The sequence below is a fragment of the Cyclopterus lumpus genome, chromosome 4 (genome assembly GCF_009769545.1).
Source record: "Cyclopterus lumpus isolate fCycLum1 chromosome 4, fCycLum1.pri, whole genome shotgun sequence".
NCBI classification, from domain to species: Eukaryota; Metazoa; Chordata; class Actinopteri; order Perciformes; family Cyclopteridae; genus Cyclopterus; species Cyclopterus lumpus.
In genome coordinates, this window is record NC_046969.1 from 12,786,676 (window position 1) to 12,809,472 (window position 22,797).

At 39.3% G+C, this 22,797-nt stretch overlaps 1 protein-coding gene across 3 annotated transcripts in view; it reads left to right on the forward strand.

The window, feature by feature from the left end:
• Positions 1–22,797, forward strand: part of fcho1 (FCH and mu domain containing endocytic adaptor 1) — a 47,683-nt gene that overhangs the window by 7,334 nt on the left and 17,552 nt on the right. For 2 of the 3 annotated variants that reach the window (XM_034530325.1, XM_034530327.1), the window contains exons 2-8: positions 4,123–4,173; positions 13,617–13,708; positions 16,488–16,562; positions 17,493–17,634; positions 17,883–18,035; positions 19,297–19,401; positions 22,241–22,339. In XM_034530325.1, the coding sequence (XP_034386216.1) occupies positions 4,147–4,173; positions 13,617–13,708; positions 16,488–16,562; positions 17,493–17,634; positions 17,883–18,035; positions 19,297–19,401; positions 22,241–22,339 (693 nt within the window). In that variant the 5' untranslated portion in view covers positions 4,123–4,146. Of the gene's footprint in view, positions 1–4,122; positions 4,174–12,152; positions 12,267–13,616; positions 13,709–16,487; positions 16,563–17,492; positions 17,635–17,882; positions 18,036–19,296; positions 19,402–22,240; positions 22,340–22,797 lie in introns of all 3 variants that reach the window. The other variant, XM_034530326.1, reaches the window with a different exon arrangement.

Sequence of the window (22,797 nt, forward strand, 5' to 3'; positions counted from 1 at the left end):
TATTTATCACCTAACTGTCCTTTTCCTTTTTTGCTCCATTCCTTTCTGTCATTTTCTATCTCCCTCCTGCTTTGCTGCCTGAGCTTGTGACAAATGTGCCTGTTCAGAGGTTAGTGAAGCATCTTTATTCCACGCTCGGCTGTGTCATTACATTTAACCCAGTTCCATTTTTATTTGGCTCTTCAAGCCAGAAAAGGAGGTGTTTCTCTGGCTCTTTCTCCGACAGTGTGAGAAGAGACACGGGGTGCACTTCCTGTCTGACCTCTCATCTCATCTCTCACCCAGAGGATGGAGAGAGACAGGTGGAGGTAGTGAGAGGCGGGAGTTTGTGTTGACCTACCCTCCCTCTCTTCCTTAGGACAGACGTCTGTTAGTAGATTGCTCTCTGGCAAAAGAAAGAGGAACGGGAAATAAAAACAGAAATGCTTAGTGTGGGCGGAGAGGATACACCATTTATTTCCTACAGGAAATAAATGGTGTTGTGGATAGTGTTTGTCTGTGTAAAATACTTTTCACTCTGCCCCATCTGCTTTATCTTAAGTCCTCTTTTTTCACGGCAGCCATCTTTGTGTTGTCGGGCAGTGTGAGGGCGGCAGAGAGCAGGAGAGGTCAGTGTGTCTCCATTGATGAGGCTGGTTGTCTTGGCCCTGGATCTCTGTGACTGACCTGCTGTCTGTTTGTTGATATGAACCTCACCTCAAACCTTTTCTTTTCTTTTTTTACCTTACACTAGCATGACATCTGACCGTGCGCGGCGTGGCAGACAAAATGTTGGTCATTCCAGCACTTTGGTCCAACAGCTACTGGATGGATTGCGATGACATTTTGCTCATGAATCTTACTGACTTTGGTGATCCTCTAACTTTTCCTCCAGTACCACCATGACCTTCACATTTGTAGTCTCTACTATGGGAGGGATTGGCAAGAAAATGTTCCAGACATTCTTGTCCCCCAGAGGATACTTTTAAAAAACATTGGTGATCCCGTTACTTTTTTAAATGAATAACTCAATACCTCATTTAGCCTCAAGCATGGCTGTAGAGTTTCAGTCTTGTGTATTATTTCTCCCTGTGGACGATCCTGTTGTCTGTCCATGTTTTAAATGATACATCAGATTAAATGAAGATTTTTTTAATGTACCTTCTTCTTGCCTGAAGACCGTTTTTTTTTATCTTAAGGTTCCCGCATTTGCATGAGGAACTAACTAAACACATGTTGGCTTCTGCTTCTTTTTTAATATGGAACAATCCTTCGCCTTTCTGTGATCATAAAACCTGCACCCTCACTAAATACAAAGTAAAAAATCAGTTAGAAAGCTAGAAACCACCGCTATATCTAAGTTTTGGATTGACAAGTTTATTTTTCCACTATTTGTGTTGAGATGACCGAAGAGAAGGCAAGTTTTTCTTATCGTCTTTTTCTCACATTGATAGTAATATGAATGTATATGTCGGTCAGTGCCCTGATTACACTTGCAATGTTAATTTTTACTTGGAGGACGTGCAGCATCTGTAAGCAAAAGGCTAGTTGGGCTGAAATTCCCTTATTGGAATTCTCATTTATCAGCCATAGATTTATGAAAACAAAGGGCTTCCCTAATGCCTGTCTTTTATAGCAGGTAATGTGGCACTGAGAGCAATGCTCTGCTGTAGCTCAAAATGATCCCATATATTTTTATTTTAATATATGTACGTATAATCTTTGTCTCATAGTCGGTTCCAATTTGCTGCTGGGAGTTAGCCATATGTGCATTGAGAGACATACAGCAAGACCAACATTCGTGCAGGCATTTAAATTCTGAATAAAAAATGATCTTGAGCGTAAGATATCAAGGTCACAGAGCGTCCCACTTCTTCTCTGGGCTTTGTTTGCCTCAGAGCTGATTTCAGCTGAATGTTTAGTGGGAACCAGAATGCTGGATGTCAGCTCCTTCTGTACATCCCACCATGGCTGCTATCCACATGGGGTCCCAGTGCACACCTCTCTCTCTTTGTGTTTCTGCAGCGTGCTGTGTCAAAGCAATCAGGATAACATTTTTTATTTTTTTATTTTATTTTTAAAAAAAAGAAGCTAATTAGCTCAGTTCTTAACTGTTTCAATGTGGTGCACCAGGCTGTCACAAGAAGAAAACAAGAGGCCTCTGTGAAACCTCACCATCATGTTTTTATCTGCTGCTGGTGGTTCAGTCCCCTGCATGGGCATTTATTTTGCCATTGAACTAATTTATTGGCATTTTTTAGCAGTGGACTGATGACCTGTTAGAAATCTATTTTCAATGATGGCTGTGCAGTTTGTTTTATTTACGACTTACATTTTCTCCAGGTCTGGGCAATATATGGACTTAATATTAATATCGGGATTAATCAAATTAGATATTTTATAGAACTGTGGTATTTTTCGACTATACTTTGAATAGGGAAGGTAGCGCCGTAGTAGCACTTTAGCAGCACTTAAATGGCTCTTACTGATAGCACTTTGTAGTTTCAATTTATTGAAGAAATTGTACTTTCTTGATTCATGTTGTTCTGAGTTTGTACTCATGGTTGAATGCACTTATTGTAAGTCGCTTTGGATAAAAACATCAGCTAAATGACATGTAATGTAATTACACAATTCATAGCAAGATATAGCATATTTTGTGGTGCACTTACTATAATCATTATAAAAATGATGCATTGCATCAGACAAACCTTGTCATAGATGTAAAACAAAACCTTCAATGACTCATTTCTTAGTTATTTTTATGACTGTGTGCTTTGAATCATTAAAAATATCAAAGGATATGCTCTCTAATATGTATTAACTAATGAATTGTCTCCGAACTCTGCTCCATACTATTTCTGTCCTTATCTTTCTCCTCTGTCGAGCTCACCTGCTCTGCCAAACAGAATGGTGTTTGCTGGGATCTCCAATCCCACCGCTGAGCTAATTAACAAGGTGTGAGAGGTGTGTGTTTGTGTGTGTGTGTGTGCACATCTGCGTAGCAGGTCCTGCTGTGCTTGTTTCTGTGTGTGTTGCTGCTGCCAGGTCACTAGGTCAGGGCTAAGTCTATGCCAAAAGGGCTGTTGTCCACACACACACACACACACACACACACACACACACACACACACACGCACACACACAAGTATCAACATGTTCAAACTTTCTTTAACTCGTCGTACAACAACAAAAACTTTATTTTTATTATTATTATTATTTTAGATGTCTGAAAAATAAGGCTAGTGCAGTGTCAGATTTGAGCGGGCCAACAGCTTGAACCCCTGTAGAGCTGCTTGCAGCATTGTCAAGAACCGCTCATCGCAGGAATTGAAGAAGAGTTTGGTTGTAATGTTGGTAAATTCTGAATTCAGCAGCAAAAGTGAAATGCAGTTGAATGACATGCTCAACTTAAACACCGCCTGTCCTTAGGTCCCCATTAATACACCCGTCAAGTGTGAAGTAGATCAGATGAACGGTTGACATACCCACAGACCGATTCCATGTAGGATGATAATAAATAAATGCCATCTTTTCCACCAGACATTGTAGTTTTGGAACAGTAAACAGGAATGAGTATTAACCTGAGAAATGTGGTCTCAGATGTGAGCTGATCAACAGCAGCATGGGGCAGAAAGGGACTTGGCCAATCAGAGTTTGAGTGCTGCAACCTCCAGTTTCACAAGCTTTGATCGTCTCCTTGGAGGCTACCTCCCTCGTTCCCTCCATCGATTTATCTCTTCTCTCATGTATTCCCCCTCTCCATACCTCCCCATCTCCCTTCACACTACTCCTCCCTGCTTTCTTCCTCAGCTCCCTCCATCCCTAGTGTTTATCCTTTTGAAGTAATTTGTCAAGCTCTCCTCTGTTGTCCCTCAAGACCTCCCTTTCTGCATAGGAGTTTTTTTCTAAAGTCAGGACTCTGGAAACTTGTTCATGTTATTTGCAGGGACTTTAATGGTGTAATTTATTGTCAGAAGGAAGAGAAAAGGCTGAACATTTTACAGATTGTACTCAAAAGGTATCCCTCCCGGTTATTCTCCCGGGCACTCGCATTGTGATGTGGAGATCAGAGAATTAAAAAAGAAAGGTATTAATGTCACCTCCCGCCCTAATACATATTTTTCTCCACCTCTTTTATAGATTTCTGTGAATCTCTGAGTGAAGATGGCCTTCTTTAAGAACAACTTCTGGGTAAGTGTCTGGACAACACCTGCAAACGAGTCAATACAATGATGGAGCTTGTGATGCCTCCAATGATCAGTATTTTACACTTAAGTGAATAGCAACCGTAAGTGACTGAGCTTTTCATTTATCTTCTCAGCCGAGCAGCCCTGTTGTCGGTCAATTGCAAATAATACATTGATTTTGTATTCAGCTACATGGGGAGCAGTGTCATTTTGATAATTTTTGAAGGCAGAGATGATGTCTTCATCTGCAGTGTTATCAATGTAAAAGGCTATTCACGAGTTTCAGAGGATTTAACTCGCAATTACTTATTACTGGCCCATTTTTGAAGCTCAAGTCTTTACACTCTAATATGTGCAACATTGTTTTGTCATTCAGGCCAATATTGTACCTGAGTTTCAGTACTAATACCACAGCAATACTTTTTTTCAATGCCTTAGTTAGGGGGGATTATGAATTTGCTAAAATATTCTGGTGATGAAGGCTGTGGGATGCAGTGGAAAGCTGCACTTTGTTTAATGAGAGTTGGGGATTTTGTGTCCAATGTTTAAACTTACTTACTTTAAATATACCAAAATGTCCAAATTAATTCTGAAGTCAGAAAACTATCAGTAACTATCTGATGGAAGAAAAAGTAAACAACCTTAAAGATGTGTTCAAATAGCTAATTACACTGCTAATTATAATTTGTCCCAAGCTGCCAATTTGGGAGTTTACTGGCGTTACTCGTGTTTGTGTTCAGCTCAGCCTCTGACTGACCTGAGAACTGCTCATCTTATTGAACACAACATAATTTAACAGATACAGACACCAGGTGTTCCCCCAGATTTCCTGTGTGTTGTACTAACTGTATTTACACAGATTATAATTAAAAAGGACCATAGAGTGGATTGAACGCCTCTCTAACGCACCGTTGACACATCGGATGCTTTAGATTTTACAAGTGCACCTAATAAACTGGAAACTCAATATAACAATACAAGTTAATTATGGCATTATTAGCTTAATGTGTACAGTAATTAACAGAGGTATTAGCACTTTCCACAGGTGTATAAAGTGGGGAGGGATATCTCATTCATCCCCCCCAACACCACCTTCATACCCCAATGACTCTATCAGCTCTCCTCTACGTCTCTGCACACCTGGTATATCTATTTAAGGTGTGCCCTAGTTCTCCTACTTTGCCTCATCACACTTAAAAACACTTCAGTGATGTTTTAGCAGCTGAACTGATATTCAGACACAGAAGTGAGATTCAGATTAGACATTATGAGTACCGGGAGCGGCGTTTAAGGATCTTTGATAAAATACTTTTTTCATTCACGTGATCCGATGGAAATATGAAAAATGAACAGGTGCAGCAGTCACAAAAAACAAATCGATACCATTTAACATCAAGGCATCAAAAAACTTGATTTAGGAAAAATGACGTAAAACACGTTACAAACATAATTTCCCAATAGCTCCACGACACTTTGGGAACGCTGGTCCAGATCACCGGTCTCCTGGTTGAAAACCCAGGTATGCATCCATCTAAGGGCCATGAATATGTATTTGTGCTGTGAGCAGAGTAGCAAACAGGCAGGAAAACAAGACCAAACTTGCAGGGAGGGAATCAAGCAAGAGTGTCATGCGGCAGAATTTCCGCAACTGCTGTGCCGTTTCTGTTTCACAGAGGAGATTCAATTTCAGGATTTGTCACAGTTCGTACCCCTGAAACACAGCTACATTTTCTTCGTCATTTAAGTTAATATGTGTGATTTATGTGCCTGCATAGGGTTACAAATTGATAACTGTTTTTCCCACCCAGCATGCCTTCAGACACAAGTCGCTGTGTTATACAAACCAACCCTTCAGTTGATTAGACAACAAGTCGCTCGTCTTGTTTGGCTCAAGAACATTCGCAGCCGCTCACAAAGCTTCTCATACAAAGCACGCCGTCCTTTCCCTTTAACTACATAAGAGCTGTGGTCATGGCCCACAGGGGGACCACCAGTTAGTCATTTAAGTACATCCTTAGTCATTTAATGAAAAATGCTATTGTTCATTATTACGGTGACCTGTAGAAGAATCTTTAATAACATTACCATCTCTCCTCTCAATACATACTGTGTATTCTCTCTTAGTGGTGAATAGACCATAACATGTCCTTGTTGAGAGTCTGCATGATATCCTGGGGATTTAAATGTACTATTTTAAAGAATAACCGTATGGATCAGAAAGCCGTTCTGAGGCGGTACAATATCCAGTATTGTTTTCTGTGTATTCACTTCCTGTATACATCTTTATTTGCCTGCATATACAACAGTGTGTTGTCATAGAAACGCACACAAACAAGGGCCAGTGGGTTTTCATTATTGCCCGCTTCTCGGTTTAATGATGTCAATGTTGTTGTTCTCATCACTTTGAGTCACAAGGGTTTTCTCTCGGGGTGAAGAACAGTAAACAAGCAGTGGGGAAACTTTCTTCTCCGTCCCATGTGTCCCTCCCTCTCTCGCCTTTTCTCTTGTATCGCTCCACCAATCCTCTGTTCTTCCTCCACCCTTTTCAGTCTTTGTCAGTTTTTCCTCGCAGATCTGTTCTGTGCCAAATTAAGAGCCAAGATAGAAATTGATACAAGCGTTACTATATTTGTGTTCATCTTTCAGTGCGTGTAAGAGAACAAAGGAATATAACAAGTGAAATAGGATACTCTCGGCACAGAATGACTGTGGACAGGTCGGAGTGGGTAAAAATGTCGACCATCAGAGATTTTACAAAATGTCAGGAATTACCTTTTAAAATATTTAATTGACTCAATCGGCTGGATTTCATGCGATTTGTTTAATATATAATGTAAAAAGTTTCTCACTTGAATTATTGCATTTCATCCGGGACTATCCATATGACCTCTACCGCTTCCTCTGAAACACAGCAGGCAAAATAAAAGCGTCTTAGAGCAACAGAGGTGAATTTCTCAGACCCGCCCACACAGCAAATTAGTCTAACACCATCAATGATGACAGGTTGCTGCTACCTGCTCCTGATGTTATTGACACCTCTCTGCTGTGAGACTGTTCGGGCTGGTCGACCTGCCCAGTCAGCAAAAAAAGGTTTCTGTGAGTCAGCGAAACTCGCAGCAGTCGGTTGGCTTGAAGTCTCGGTAGTATACCCTCTGATGCAGGGGTGGAATGTTTCCAGCTTTACTTTTGACAACTGCCTGATAGTTTGCAGCTACATTGTGTGGTGTACAGAGCTGGATATCTGTATTTCGACCCATTTGCACCTTGTCAACATTTCTGTCACAGAAAGTAAATTGGATTTCATTTTCCTCTGACAATGCTGGCCCTACATAAGAATAAAAAACTCACATTTTTTTGCGGTGTATAGGGAGATGTTTAAAACCCGCAGAATAGTAAACATTTCAAGACTAAATGCAATATTTTTATGACTCCACGCTGGTGACAGCCAAAGCCGGATGCATCATGTTTTGTCTGTAAAATTTAGTGTAGAATTCACAACACATTTGTTTGGCCATAACTCAAAGAATATGCTACTTATGACAATTTCACACAATGTCTAATAGGATAAAATTATGTCGAGACAGTTTGAACAACATGTAACAACCACAAGGTGGTAATTGTAGTTATATATATTCTTTGCACACCTGAAATGGAGATGAAAAAAGTCACAAGTATAAAAGAAAGACACAAACATTTCCATTTGTGAAGCCCTGAAGAGCCGTGTTACACTGCAGGAATGTCCTCGGACACGGGAGCCAGCCTGAGAGACTGTTCGGGACGATTTGACAAATAGCCAGAACTAAAGGCACCGCTCTGCCAGAGAATGAAGCACCGTAACATAAAGCCTGAGCCAAGCTGAGCAACAATTCACTTCACAATAGTCTCAATGAAGCAACTTTTTTCACTGGTAATGGGCAGTGGTGGAAGTACTTCTTCTTGTGTAAAAGTGGTACACAGTGTAGAAATACTCCAATACAAGTCCTGCATTCAAAGTTTCACTTGTGTAAAAGTACAACAGTGCTAACATCAACAGTTACATAATCAAAAGTATGAAAAGTAAGTATTCATGCAGAATAACCCATTTCAGAAAAAATATATGTATATTATTGAATTACAATTATTGATGGATTAATGTGTACATTACGTTATTGTTGCAGCTGGTAAATGTGGGGCTCCTTTTTACTCACTGGTTTCTTTACAAACTCTACTTAAATACAGTACTTGAGTAAATGTACTTGATCTCTTTCCACCACTATGATTGGTTGTTGTTGTGCTGGGATCACGGGGCAGACTGCAGTAGCAAAACATTTTCTGATGATGAATGATTTGAGTTTCTGTAAAACCCGGCTTGATTCACTAGTGTCGCCTTCGTCTGTGCTGCAGTCAGCTGATTGACTGGTGCACACACTGTCGTGTATACAGGTTGTGCAACTTTTCCTGACTATCCAACATTTATTATGTGGGAAAAGAGATGTGCAAACTGTTTCCTAATTTGATTCAGATTTATGTTTGCGCTTGCTCACCCTGTTCTGCATCTCTTTGTGCGTGAGTTCTCTAAGTACATACGGTCCTAGTCCATCAGGTAAATGTTTTCCATCAGTCAGTTTTTGTTGTACTCACAGCCCCACTTTTAGAGCGTTCTGTTTATGTAGTTTAGTTGCATCTGTGTGTGATCTCAATTCTTGCAAGGCTTTTATTTTGTGCCTCAAATGTATTCAAAATATGATTTTGACAGATTTAAAGAGTAATGGCATTTTTCTGAATACAAACTACAGACAGCTCAGTGAGTATTGAGTTCATCCAGTCAAGTGTAGGAGGGGTTTGTGCTGAGACCTTAAGTTTCAGTATAACAGCCAGTTTTTCTTGCTGGGAACCATCTTTTGTGAAAAAAGTTTGTAGCACATTTCAGCTGAGATCCTCTGCAGGAAAACATGCAGAAGAGAGATCTTGTATTTGTTGTCGTGAAGCGGCGCACAGAGTTCAACTCCTGAGCTTTCCTCACTTTCTGTAGTTTTGTACAAACATAAAGTGCGAAGATGTGTCTACACACACACACACACACACACACACACACACACACACACGCAATAAGACATACATGATTGAAGTGGAACATTGTACCATTTGTCTTGGATAATATAGAAAAGAAAGCTTCTTTGATTAGTTACCTAAATTAGTCTTTGGCACACACTATTTTGGATAACTATATAGATAACACTATAGCAGCATGAATCTTTGGGCCTTGTTCTGTTTTACACATCCCTTTTAGTAAAGCTTTGAAAACCCTTTGTCTTTTTACAGGGAATGTTAACAAAAAGAAAACTGCACCTCAGACACAACAGACATTTGGCTTTTATAATTAGTGTATAACAGTATTTATTGATTTTATAACAGAGGGGCTTTTCATGGGCAAATCATTAAAAATGACGGTCATACTTTTCTAACTATTCTTCTATTCATTGTTCAGTGCTTTGCATGATTTTGAGAGCAACAACAGGACTTAATAAGGAGGCGCTGTCTTTAACTAACTGATGGCTAAACAGAAGGCCTCGTTGACTGATCAGACACATAGTCGAACTTAGCTATAGTGAAATGTATTCAAACATCGGTCACAGTTTTTTAAATCAGGAGGGTTTTTTTTGCAGAAAAATACAAAATTGTTAGTCTGGTAAATATTTAGGCCTATGTCTCCACAGCACACATACGCCTGCAGTGTCCTGAAAGACCTGACCCTGGGCTGAAACGAGCTGTAGACCATGTTAATATGTTTTTTCCTAAAGACGAAGGGTTTGTATTTTTAAGCGTTTTTGAGTGGGAATGCTTGGACATCAAATACAGTGCAAATGTTATGCATCAAAATTGGTTGTGATTTGAGATGGAAGATTAGCACACCGATTTTTAAAGCTTAAAAAAAAAAAGACTGCCCCTGACCATCAATATGATAAACAGTTTGAGGAAGTGAAGGAAAACCAGGGATCCTAACCTCTTCACAGAGCAATGTTGGTGTTTGATTTACTGAGATAAAATGATAATTACCTGCTGCTTACCATATCCCTGAACACATTTCAACAGATCCCCTCCAGCTCTTGGTTATCTTCAGAAGTCTTCATGAGAAAGTTGCACATGTACAGATTTTACACCTCCCCGTGCATCCCCCCCTCCATTCCTCGCATCTCTTCTCCCATCATTCCCCTCATTGTCATGGTAATAGCTCCATCGTGCGTGACCAAAACGGTCAACTTAATTGATAAAAAAAGAGATCACCAAGAGGGGGTTTGCATATATCAGACATGAAGGATTCTCATTCACTGAAGGCTCAAGGAATACATTACGGCACTTGTAGCCAATTGAAGAAGACTGCCGTGGATTGGCAGCTCTCTTGTTATGTGCTATCAGATTGTTTGGCATGACTCGACATCTCCAAAAGTACCAACTCACCACCAAGAACATGCACACTTAAACATGCAGGAGTGTAGTTTTGTATCTGAGAATAGAGCGAGAAGAGAGACTTGTCAGTGTGGTCTCGCACTCATAATTACATTTTTGTTGCACCTGCCAGTCTGAGGCAGGTGTTCCCACACAATGAGCCTTATTATAAAAGCTTTTTGAGCTGTATTCTAATGTAAGTTACTGATGAATGTGTGTACATAGAGCATATTTATTGCTCTTAAAGAATATGACCGCTGATATTCTATAGATTTGTCATTGTCAGCGAATCCCAGAATGAAAGCAACAAAACCAACTGTGTCTTTAGTGGTGTCAAAACTAGAACCTTGACAGCAGTGGCCTAAAAAGGATGTTGGGATGCCGACAATTAGAAACTACTTCTACTACAGATGATGATGAGAATCAAGCCTTTGTGAGCAGAACACTGTTCATATTTGCTTTTTCAAATATTCAACAAGACTTATCGTTATAGTTTGGTTTTGATCTAATAAAGTTTGTGACATACATTGAGTTACAATTGTGATGATTTAGTATTTAACTTGTGCTCAAAACACTGACATGACATTTGAAAAACTCAATTCCGACATTGAAACTTAATAATCCACAGGATAATATATCCTTCATTAAATTAGTAGAATTGTGTTTTGGTGGAACTGACCTTTTGAAAACAGACGATTTGACATTTGTCTCAGAAGATGCAAATATTGGAAACAAGATGCAGCTGAAAGATATTCAGTTCATCATCACAAGAGAGACCAGAAGTAAATCCACACAGTTGAGAAGCTGGATCTAATAAGACTCTGGTCTTATTGCTTGAAACAATTTATAGCGTATTGAAATGTTTTCTATTTATCGACTAATTGATTAGTCAACTGAATTCAGGTGCAATCTGCACACAGCCGAAGAACTTAGTCAGACTGAATGTTTCTCCCCATCTGATCTGATCTGTGTGTGTGTGTGTGTGTGTGTGTGTGTGTGTGTGTGTGTGTGTGTGTGTGTGTGTGTGTGTGTGTGTGTGTGTGTGTGTGTGTGTGTGTGTGTGTGTGTGTGTGTGTGTGTGTGTGTGTGTGTGTGTGTGTGTGTGTGTGTGTGTGTGTGTGTGTGTGTGTGTGTGTGTGTGTGTGTGTGTGTGTGTGTGTGTGTGTGTGTGTGTGTGTGTGTGTGTGTGTGTGTGTGTGTGTGTGTGTGTGTGTGTGTGTGTGTGTGTGTGTGTGTGTGTGTGTGGTGTGTGTGTGTGTGTGTGTGTGTGTGTGTGTGTGTGTGTGTGTGTGTGTGTGTGTGTGTGTGTGTGTGTGTGTGTGTGTGTGTGTGTGTGTGTGTGTGTGTGTGTGTGTGTGTGTGTGTGTGTGTGTGTGTGTGTGTGTGTGTGTGTGTGTGTGTGTGTGTGTGTGTGTGTGTGTGTGTGTGTGTGTGTGTGTGTGTGTGTGTGTGTGTGTGTGTGTGTGTGTGTGTGTGTGTGTGTGTGTGTGTGTGTGTGTGTGTGTGTGTGTGTGTGTGAGAGAGAGAGAGAGAGAGAGGTCTGTTCTCCTCCAACAGTGTATTTTTAGGTCCTGAGAAGCAGCTGTCAGTGTCTCTGTCTGCACAGATGTCCCGGCTGTCTCTCCACTGACAAATGTGGCGAGGCTCAGGAAGAAACAACACGGCCTATTTGTAATGGCGCTGCCTCAGTCCTGCTCTTTTTCAGATTACGTGGTCTTGTGTTAACACCGGTGTGGGTTTGTGTGACGATGACAGTGATGGGTGGAGGTGTTGTTGTAGTCTGTGTCAAATCTGCTTAGCTGCAAAGTCTGCAACTTTTCTGTGAACAACAACGCTGTGGTTGTTTACAGTAATTGACTTTATGGTGAAACATCAGCAAAAAAATGCTTATGAGAGAGGAACATGATTGGTCCTTTGGTTTTGTGATATTTACCAACATTTAGTCTCGTTTTACATTTAGAGTGCCAGCTAACGTTAATGCATCAGATACCCACGGTTACCAAGCGAGCGCTAAATACATATGACTGCTGACCCCAAGATCAAAAAGCTTTCCAATTGTGTGTATATAATCAACAAAATGACTGTATTCTCTACAAGATGGTCAAGTATCTATTAGCACAGATAAAAAGCTTCAAGCTCTAAACAAAACTGGTTCTGTTGTTGCTGCACTAATAAGCACTTCTGATTTAACGTTAGAGGCCACCAGTTTCTCTCAATGGGTCCTTCATAAAATTCACTATTTTTAGCCAAAGGATTTTGTTTTTTACAAGAGATATTTATTGTCCTCAGTCACAAGCCAAGTCTCAAACGGGAAATACACATGGTTGTGTATGGGAACATTAATGTACTATTACTAATTATTAGCTATTAATACAGCCAACACACATATAAACAAAGTGAAATGTAACTATTTGGTTTGTAAGGTATGATGGACCGGTTACCTTGAGTATTGATGACCTACTTTAGCTCAACATCTGTATATTGTTGTGTGGTGTGTGTGTGTGTGTGTGTGTGTGTGACAGCGAGTGATGAGAGAAAAAATGTAGCACAGACTGTGCCAAATAACCTATAACCTATATAAACCTATGAATAATAATTATGCTGATTTTTTTTCTGGCCATATCAGATCATTGTTGCCAATCAATGGTTTGTTTAAAACGGGCCTTTATACATTCTGATTAGCTAAGAAACAAAAACATATAATATTAAATCTTAAGTAAAAGTTTCCCGACATATTTAGTTCACAGAAAGCGAATTGTTTGAAAAATGTGCCTCTGCAACACATCTTTAAGGTTTATTGATGCTCGTGCGGTTTAAACTGAATCTGAAGCTGGTTTATGAACGTTTGCAGAGCCCGAAATGTTTGTTGAATGCGACGAATAATGAAATGTTTCCTGGGATGAGTCCGACTGTCTATAGAGGACATCAGTGCAACAATATAAGGCAAGCAAATGTGATATTACGTTACTGAAGCACCGACTGACATTGTGTGTGTGTGTGTGTGTGTTTGTGTTTTGGCAGGGGGAGAAAAATGGCGGCTTTGATGTCCTCTACCACAACATGAAGCACGGCCAGCTGGCAACCAAGGAGCTAGCAGAGTTCGTCCGTGAGAGGTAAGGTTTGTGAGTCTCTGTGTGGGAGGTGGCGCTCGTGATGGGACTCGGTGGAGCATTTTGAATCTGTATACTTGGATGGAAAGATGAGAGACCGTGCACACAGATGACAAATGACCTGTTTTGAATTGTATCTCTCACTGTATCTAACAAGGCGTTTCATAGGAGTCAGAAGACTTTCACAAGTCTTTCTTTGTTAAACTGCTCCAGCGTTCCCTCTGGCCCTTGTCCTCACTACTGTGCTACTTCTGGAGCTCACTTTCTCTACAACTCTCATACACACACAAGCCTGAAAAGGTGAATTATCCCTCAAAGTCAGAGGTTTACACTGTATCCATGTTTGCAACTGCTGGGTTTAAATAATCAGATTCTTCTTTTTTTGTCTTCTTTATTTGACAGAGGACAGTGTAGAAATTGGGTGTAGATCAAGATGCAATATTGTGATATTGTAATCCAGGAGATTTTATTGACAAAATGGGATTTTAAAAATATTTTTTTTAATGCAATCAGAACAGTTGGATCACAATCCCTGTAATAGGCAACATTATATAACTACTTTGATAAATTACAACATTGCTATCTAGCTCTCTGGGTTTAAACACAACACAAAATGAACCACAGTATTTTTGAGAATCCATACAGTATCACAAAAAATAATATTACAACACTAAAGTGTAGCTTGAAATGGGACTTCTCTCTCGTCACGTTTAAAGTGTGAAAATATGAACAAGTGTGAATGTACCATAAGCAGCCAAACAAAAATATGTTGGAACTAAATAACAGTGTGATCTTTTTTTAGTGGATTATAAACTAATGATGATTTAGCCAAATAATTTTAACACAATATCATGCATGTAGCCTCAGTAGTTTTTTAAGACTCTAAAACACAGGACTTACCTGTGAAAAAACAGGATTTACCTTTTTTAAATGATTTAGCTGGAAACCTTAACAAGTTCAAACAACTCATTAAGAAACTTAGCTCAATAAGCTACAGCTGATACAATCTGTTAGCATCTAAACAAAGAGCATGTTTTTGTTTACCTCAGTCTGAAATCGAAGACGCATTGTTTTAAATCATGAATTATAAATTGTAAAATCCTGCCAACGTTATCATTGTGAAATACATTAATGCTGTGCAACAACTGAAAGCTTGACAGGCGCACAACAGCACCCGAGGGGGAAGTCAATTATCTAATTAAAACTGTCCTCTCAAAGTGGGTAGTTTGTTCTATTACATACCCTGTCCTCTAATTAGGAACTTATCAGTGAGTAGATGAAGGGTAGTAATAAGGTTCCCACAGCTGGAAGTGAACGCACACAGAACGCTCTGTCAGACCGCTGATATGATCCTGACATTGATTCAGCGCATGTGCACATTCCTCGCAGGGGGAAATTCACTTATCTGCTCGGACAGCAGCAGAAAACAAATCAGCAGTCAGGAAATGAAATCAGGCCACTGAGGGTAAAGGAGTGTGCCATCCCGCAGGACGGAGGAAAGGCAATTGTTTTGGTACATTTTCTCTCTCTCCACTTGCCTTTTTTAAAGGTCGTTCTGATATAAGATGCCATATAAAACACTCAGTTAAAGTACCACAACAACTCCAACCACGTTCTCCAGGTTTCTCAGTCGACGTGTTGTATCCGCTCCAGGGAGTCCCTGCTGCTCGGTGTAATGGAGATGTATGGCTACGCTTGGTTAGTGGGGCACCGTTGATGGTGGGCACACAATAGCTTTGACTAATGCTGAAACAATACGTTTAGAATGAATTAATTCAGTGTGCTCACAGAAAATTAATCTGCAACTATTTTGGTAATCAATTAATTGTTTCAGTAATCCATAGGCCAAACATTCACTAGTGACTAACTAGTCTCTCTTTTCTTTGTCTTTTATGATAGTAAACCTAATATGTTTGGGTTCTGGACTGTTAATCGGGTAAAACAAGACATTTGGAGATGTCACTTTGGACTTTCGTACATATTTATGGAAATCTTTACTATTTTCAGACATGTTATAGACTAAATGATTGATCAATTAATAGAGAAAAATATTTATAAATAATGTAACCATTATTTGCAGAACTAAAGCAATTACATTTTCTCAAAGAACACTTTTATCTAGTTAAAATCCCAGTTGCTTGCTGGTTTCAGCATCTCAAAAGTGAGAATTTGCAGCTTGTAAATGGTATTACTATTTTAGATGTGGAGAGAGTAATTATACAGAGATCACACGAAGGTACTGAAGTAAATATACTGGAAAACTAAACCAATTTGAGTTCCATCAATGTCTGCATCACTGCTTGTTTATGCTTAATGACTTTCTGTAGCAAGTTGTTCTGTTCACCCTCAGGATATTTGGATCTCTTCAGGGTCAACAGATGATGGTTATTAAAGTTTCATGCCAGCCTTGAAAAACAAGTCCATCTTCATTTAAATGTGGCTCATTGCAACAATGTTCCAACACTAATGAAAATACATGTGTATTTGTCTGACTAATGGTGGATGCTCAGAGTTCGGGACAAAGTAAGCTCCAGATGGAGAACATAACATATGAGGCCATTAGCCAAGGCAATAGCCTTGTGGGGAAGTGGAATTGGTCACCATTACATTCACCAGTCTAAATGTTATTTAGAGGAATTTAGATTTTAAAAGAATGCACACAACATTACTCCTCCTGTCGAGTTACTGGCAACTGTACTAGAAGAACTAAAGGAAAGAGACGTGTATATTCTGCCACACACATGCATAAATACAAATATTATTACTACTTTTTTTTTTTCAGTGCTGCTATTGAAGAGACTTACTCCAAATCAATGAGCAAACTGGCCAAGATAGCCAGCAACGGAAGTCCACAGGGGTGAGTACCACCATGTAAACACGGGACGCAACAGCAGCTTCCCCCAACAGCCCGTCCTCGTATACTATTGAAAGGTGTTGGCTACTGTAATTATACATGTTGTGGTCATATGGCTGCATATGGGATATGAATGAGTACCATCTGCATCACCAAATGTTCACATTTATGATTAAATAATTGCCCTCCTCTCTATTTAGCCTTTGTTTTAATACATATGTATTATTAAATATGTATCATATATCTATTATATGACAGATTTTCCTCAAAATAGTAAATGTAGTATACATCTAGTAAAAACTATTTTGATGAAATTACCAATAATGCATATGGATGTGTATGTCTGCATAGCAACCATCGAAGAGCACTAAAAACATATTTCTTAATCTTCTTCTTACTATGGATGAACGCACATATTTCTGCCAGAGTTGAAACCTTTCTTAGTTATTGCTCTGTGGGAATGTCTGTAATCATTTCAGAGTCTTCTGAATGTTAAACTCCTAATAAACCAAACCAAAGGATGCGTTTTCCTACTTTGAAATTAGATTGTTCCTTATTTAGTATTGAATGTTAAAAAAAAATACTTTTCACAGCTTTTTGAAATAAAAACTTGTTTTTACTGACCTCCGGTGTCTCTGCACATTTTGCTGCCACCAAACCTCCACAACCCACCTCGGGTAGATTGTGATTACATGCTCTTAATCTCTCCATGTCTTTGAAAATAACTTCTTTATTTGTCATAGTTTAGTACACAAGAACGTCACAACCCTTTACTTGATGAAACAAAACATTGTTTTAGATTTTGGTTCCAAGCTTTGTTGAGCAAAGTCTTGAAGAAATAATATTTCAACATGTGACTCTTGGTATTAGAATACATCTACAATGAAGAGAAAGTCTTCTGTGTGTGCTTAATGCTTGTGTATCACTTCCTAGGACCTTTGCTCCCATGTGGGATGTGTTCAGGGTGTCTTCAGACAAACTGGCCCTCTGCCACCTCGAGCTGATGAGGAAGATGAACGATCTCATCCGGGACTTCAACAAGTACGGAGACGAGCAGGTCAAAATTCACCGTAAGGTGCGTAGCTATAATCAGAATGCTTTCCCACTATCCTGACCGCAAACTGGTGGATTTTATGTGATAGACTTGGATAAATTTTCTCATAACTCGCCCTTCGAGAACCTGTCATTCTGATCTAATTTATCTCATAGAATATCCCATTAGTTTATGGTAATTGGTGCGTTTTCCCCCCAAGTACAATGATGATGATGTGTTCAGGATCTTCATGCGATGTCTATTTCTTTGTGTGTGCGTGTGTCACCCAGACAAAGGAGGAGATGGTGGGAACAGTTGAGGCGGTGCAGGCGGTGCAGGTGCAGAACGGCCACCTTCAGAAGTCAAAGGAGGGTTACCACGCCAAGTGTTTTGAGCTGGACCGGCTGAGGAAGGAGGGGGCTCCACAGAAAGAGCTGGAGAAAGTTAGCAACAACTTTCTCTATTTTCAAGATTGTTGTCAATTCTTCAACTCAATGAAAGCTAGTCAGCGTTCTTTTAAATAATATTAGAGGGTTGGTTCACACAAATTGGGGGGGAAAACAATATTTTCACACTTCCCTGTTTTTAAGATATCTGCCTCTTTCCCGATACAATGAAAGTGAGTCGAAACGGGGCGAATCCCAGACTTATAAGTCTAAGTAAACATTAGTGAAGGATCACCATGCTCTATCTTTAGTCTTTGTGGCGCAGGCAATAAACAAGTACAAACATTTTAGTGTGAACTACTTTACCCGCAGCCAGATATTACCGAACAAAAGTCCCTAACAAAGCTTTTGACATAATTATTTTGTAGTTTTGACCGATCCTTCACACAAACAACACGTCTTATTTTAGAAGAGAGCTAAGAGTCGGTGTTGGGCATGATATCAAATAAATATGTTTAACTGTATCGGCAGATGGAGAGTGATTGTCATGTTGCTTTCACACAATCTACATTATCGTCTTTATTCATAATAATAAATCAGTGCTTTTCCTTTGCAATGCAACATAATAGTACCAGTGTGATACTTCTGAAATGATTTGTTATATAAATAGTCTTCTTTGATAGTTAATTCAGCCTCGTACCTCTTTCCTTGTGATCATCACAACGCAGCCTCAGTCAAACCTAATTGTGTTGATTTAGTGGTTTTAAAACATCTCAATTTCATAAAAAGTAAAAAAACATAAATACAAAATACAGCTTTTTGTAACTTTGTATTAAAAGTACATTCAAGTGCAGAGCTACTCGATGTGTCTCTCAGTACGTCTCGTGGACAGCTGGATGTGAACTGGGACAAATCGAGTGCCCTGATTCACTCTTCATCACTCTGGGATGACACATTATTATTATTATTATTATTATTATTATTGAAAGTCTTGGGACCCTAAAATCTATTATCCACTTGTTTCTTGTTGTTTTCCAGTCAAGAGTGCCTGTTATATAGAGGTTACATTAATTATTCAATTAATCCTGACAATTTTGGGAAACAACATTATCTAACGGCTCTGCTCTAGATGTCCGCACTGGGAATAAATTGCTGTTGTTGTTTTGAAGGCACAGACTGAATAATGAATGGGGTAGTAGTTGTAATCATGGAGCATAAATTGTTCTCATTCACTCGCTATTCATATTTATTTCAGGATCGTGAATGAGAATCCGGAGCTTAAGGCCACATTGATCCTTTTCCTTTTCTTTCTCACTAGGCGGAGCTGAAGTCTAAGAAAGCGGCCGAGTCATTTGCGGTGTGCATCGAGAAGTACAACCGCGTGGGTGGCGAGTTTGAGCAGAAGATGAGCGAGTCCTCCCAGGTCAGCTCTCACCCACCCTCTGATGTGGTGCTTTTTATGCATTTCTTTATCTCCCTCACTCATCCCTCTCTGTAACCTCCCACTACACAAGAACTCATCTCATCCTTTCATTTATTCCCTTATGTCTTCCCCAAAAATGGAAACTCCAATCCCCAACTCTTAAACACCCACCTGCTGGCACATCCTAACCCTCGCTCATTGCCTTTAATCACTGCCTCCACACTTCCATGGTTACTGCTGCTGTTTCCATGGAGATCTTTAACAAACCCCAATGTCTGTGTTTTACATTTGAAATGATGACTGAAATCCTTGTGACCAATTATTTCTAGTAATAGCTTTGAGGGGGAAGATGTGGTCATCAGTATAAAGGAGTCTGTTGTTCCTGAGAGCTCTTGTTGAGAATGTGTCAAAGAGGAAACCAAATGAATAACTGATATGCAAATAAGAGATTAGGATGCTATTTAAAATTGTTATTAAGCATAAAACTAGAGGGGATAACAAGATAAAGGCACCTTTCATGGTTGTAGCTTGGTTTATTTGGTCTGGATCAAGAGAAGATAAAAGACGCATTGTGGTTCAGCTGTTGAAAAAGAGTTGATGTGCTAAACGGATTCGATGCCCTAAATAGATGATGGAAACACATTTGCCGAATAAATTCAACATGGCAAACATTTAACCCACATGATTGATCAGCTGTTTTTGTTGTCGACTTCTTCCCGAATAGTTGCGTAATGTGCGATGGTTGTCTTTGTCTCCGGACAACATGAAACGTGTCTGAGACTAGATGGCATGAAGGAACAATAAAAAATCAAAAAAATATTTGGTAGATGGGTTAGAAACGGTTGAGAAAGGAGACAACGCAGTGAAAGTCTGTTTCCTGTGTGTCAGGTGTTTAACCAAAGCCCGCTCCTTCAGGAGATGAGTGGTAGGTCCTGAGTCCCTTAACTCCAATGGGGGAAGTGAACGGGAACGCATACAGATTCTTTTTCTCCTTAGTCACCAAAGTGAACATTGATATAAATACAGTACAACTCAGGGTCAAACACAATAATACAATACACATGCTCTAAATTCCTTATCAAGCTTTTTAAAACACGTCCGTCTTTATTGCTGTTAAATGGTCCAACTTGAGCAAAATAAAGAAATATCTAAAACTACAGATTAGTCTGAAATATCGTTGAGACACTGGAGTCGTGGCACGTGTCAGATGGGAATGAAGTGCCCTGCTGAAGGCTGACAGCAGTTGCAATGAGTCCGTTTGGACTCTACCCATTTAATCGGAGAAAAGAAACTGGCGAAGCTCACTGCTCATGAACTATATCAAGACGTTCCCCCTGAACCAGATGGTGAGAAATGAGTTGGCTGAATTAGAAGCAGGATGAAACTTAAATACTAAATCCTCTCTAATTATTGCTGGTTTAAAGACCTGGCAACCCAGTGCCTCTTCTGCTGGCCGACTGCTCCTCTGTAGCTACTCCTGAATCCGCATATCTCTTTTTTTTTTTTTTTTAACTCACTTTTTTTTATTTAGTTTTCAACAACAAACAATATGTATTTTCATACAGTCGCTTCCTGTCAATTTTTCAGTTGTATGTCTTGGTTCACATGATATTCAGGTACAGTGTACAAGACATAAAGAACAACAAACATCAAAGGTGATCATTCCAAGAATGAAAAGAAGAGGAGAAATGAGGATAATGAAAAGATTGCATAAAATATAAATTAAATACAAATGATACAAATGAAATAAAATAATTAATTTGAATAATGATTGTCCACTCCTGAGTGTATGTGCTATATATGCTTTTCATAGAGGATTGTGTATGATGTGTGTGTGCCCAGAGACAGTTAACAAGAGCAGTTCAACCAGAGGGCCGAGCAACATTCAGTAATAACAATCATTGTAGTAACAATGCTGCGACAGGACCCCATCGTTTGGTAAAGATAGGCTTCTCTGTTGGGAATTATGTAGATTCATAGATAGAAATATGCTATATAATTTACTTATTGTTTTCTTATCTTCATTCCCCATCTGTATCTCGATTTAAAAACCTTTCTAGGGGTGTACGTTTCACAAGCTTTCCCCACTCTTTGTGTGTTGTTAGAAAAGTTCTTAATTGTAGGTACCTGTAGAAATCGGTTTTGGGAAGATCAAAATCTTTTTTCAGCTGCTCGAATGTCTTGAGGTTATCCTCATTAAATAACTGGTGCAGGTGAGCCAATCCCATGTCTGACCACTTTCTAAAGCCCGTATCCAGATTGTTGGGTGTGAAGGTCTTCATAGATCCGATGCTCGTTAGTAATGAAATACATTTTGGAAGCCCAAAAGCTGTCTGTATTTTGTTCCAGATTTTAAGAGTAATCTTAGTCCACTCTGCCACTTCTTTTACGGGCGCATCTGAAAAAGGCAAGACTTGTAAGGGCTCTGGGCATATGTTTTTCTCAATATTACGCCAGCGAGTGTATGTGTCATTCTGAATCCACACTATCAGAGGTTTCATTTGTGCAGCCCAGAAGTAATATTTTAAGTTTGGGAGTTTAAGGCCTCCATTTAGTTTAGAGAGCTGTAATGTTTTAAGTCTAATTCTAGGACGCTTTTTTTGCCAGATAAATTTAGAAATGATTTTATCCAGGTTATCAAAACTAGATTTTGGAATTTCTATAGGTAGCATCTGAAATAAGTAGAGAAGTCTGGGCAGGACATATCTCTTTTTTTAAAGCCTATTGTCACTTTATTGCATTTATGTGGAGTTTAAAGTTTCTGTTTTATTTGATTGTGGTTGAATCTCAGACTGAGTGAATTAAGAAAGTTGCAGTTCATCTTTTTATTTTTATACAGAAGTTTCAGGAAATCGAGGAGACCCACCTACGGCAGATGAAACAGCTGATCAAAGGTTACTCCCACTCCATAGAGGACACCCATGTTCAAGTGGGACAGGTAAGCTGACACTGAACCTGCAGCATCACCAACGACGTATCTTTTTTTTTTTTGTCTCTATATATTTTCATAAAACCCCTTTTCTCATATATAAATTGGAGAATAACATGCCAATAACTCAGTGTGTTATACTTTAAGACCCAAGGAACTCTTGTGCCCTCTGAATCATGTCTCATCATTGCTTACAGGTTTTCTTCATTTGATGTCACATTTAGTTAAAGTATCATAACATGTCACAACAATGCCACACTGGTCAGACAGCCAGCATTTGCAATTATAGATCCACTCGTCCTGTTACATGAATAATGATCATTTATGATTTCAGCAGCAGTTCAGTTTAATGTCCAGCTCAACTTTCCATGCAGCATAACTGTTTAATGCTAATATTCACAGTACAGACAACAAATGTTTTTTTTTTAATCATACATTATGCATTGTTCAAATTGAGTCCAAGAGGC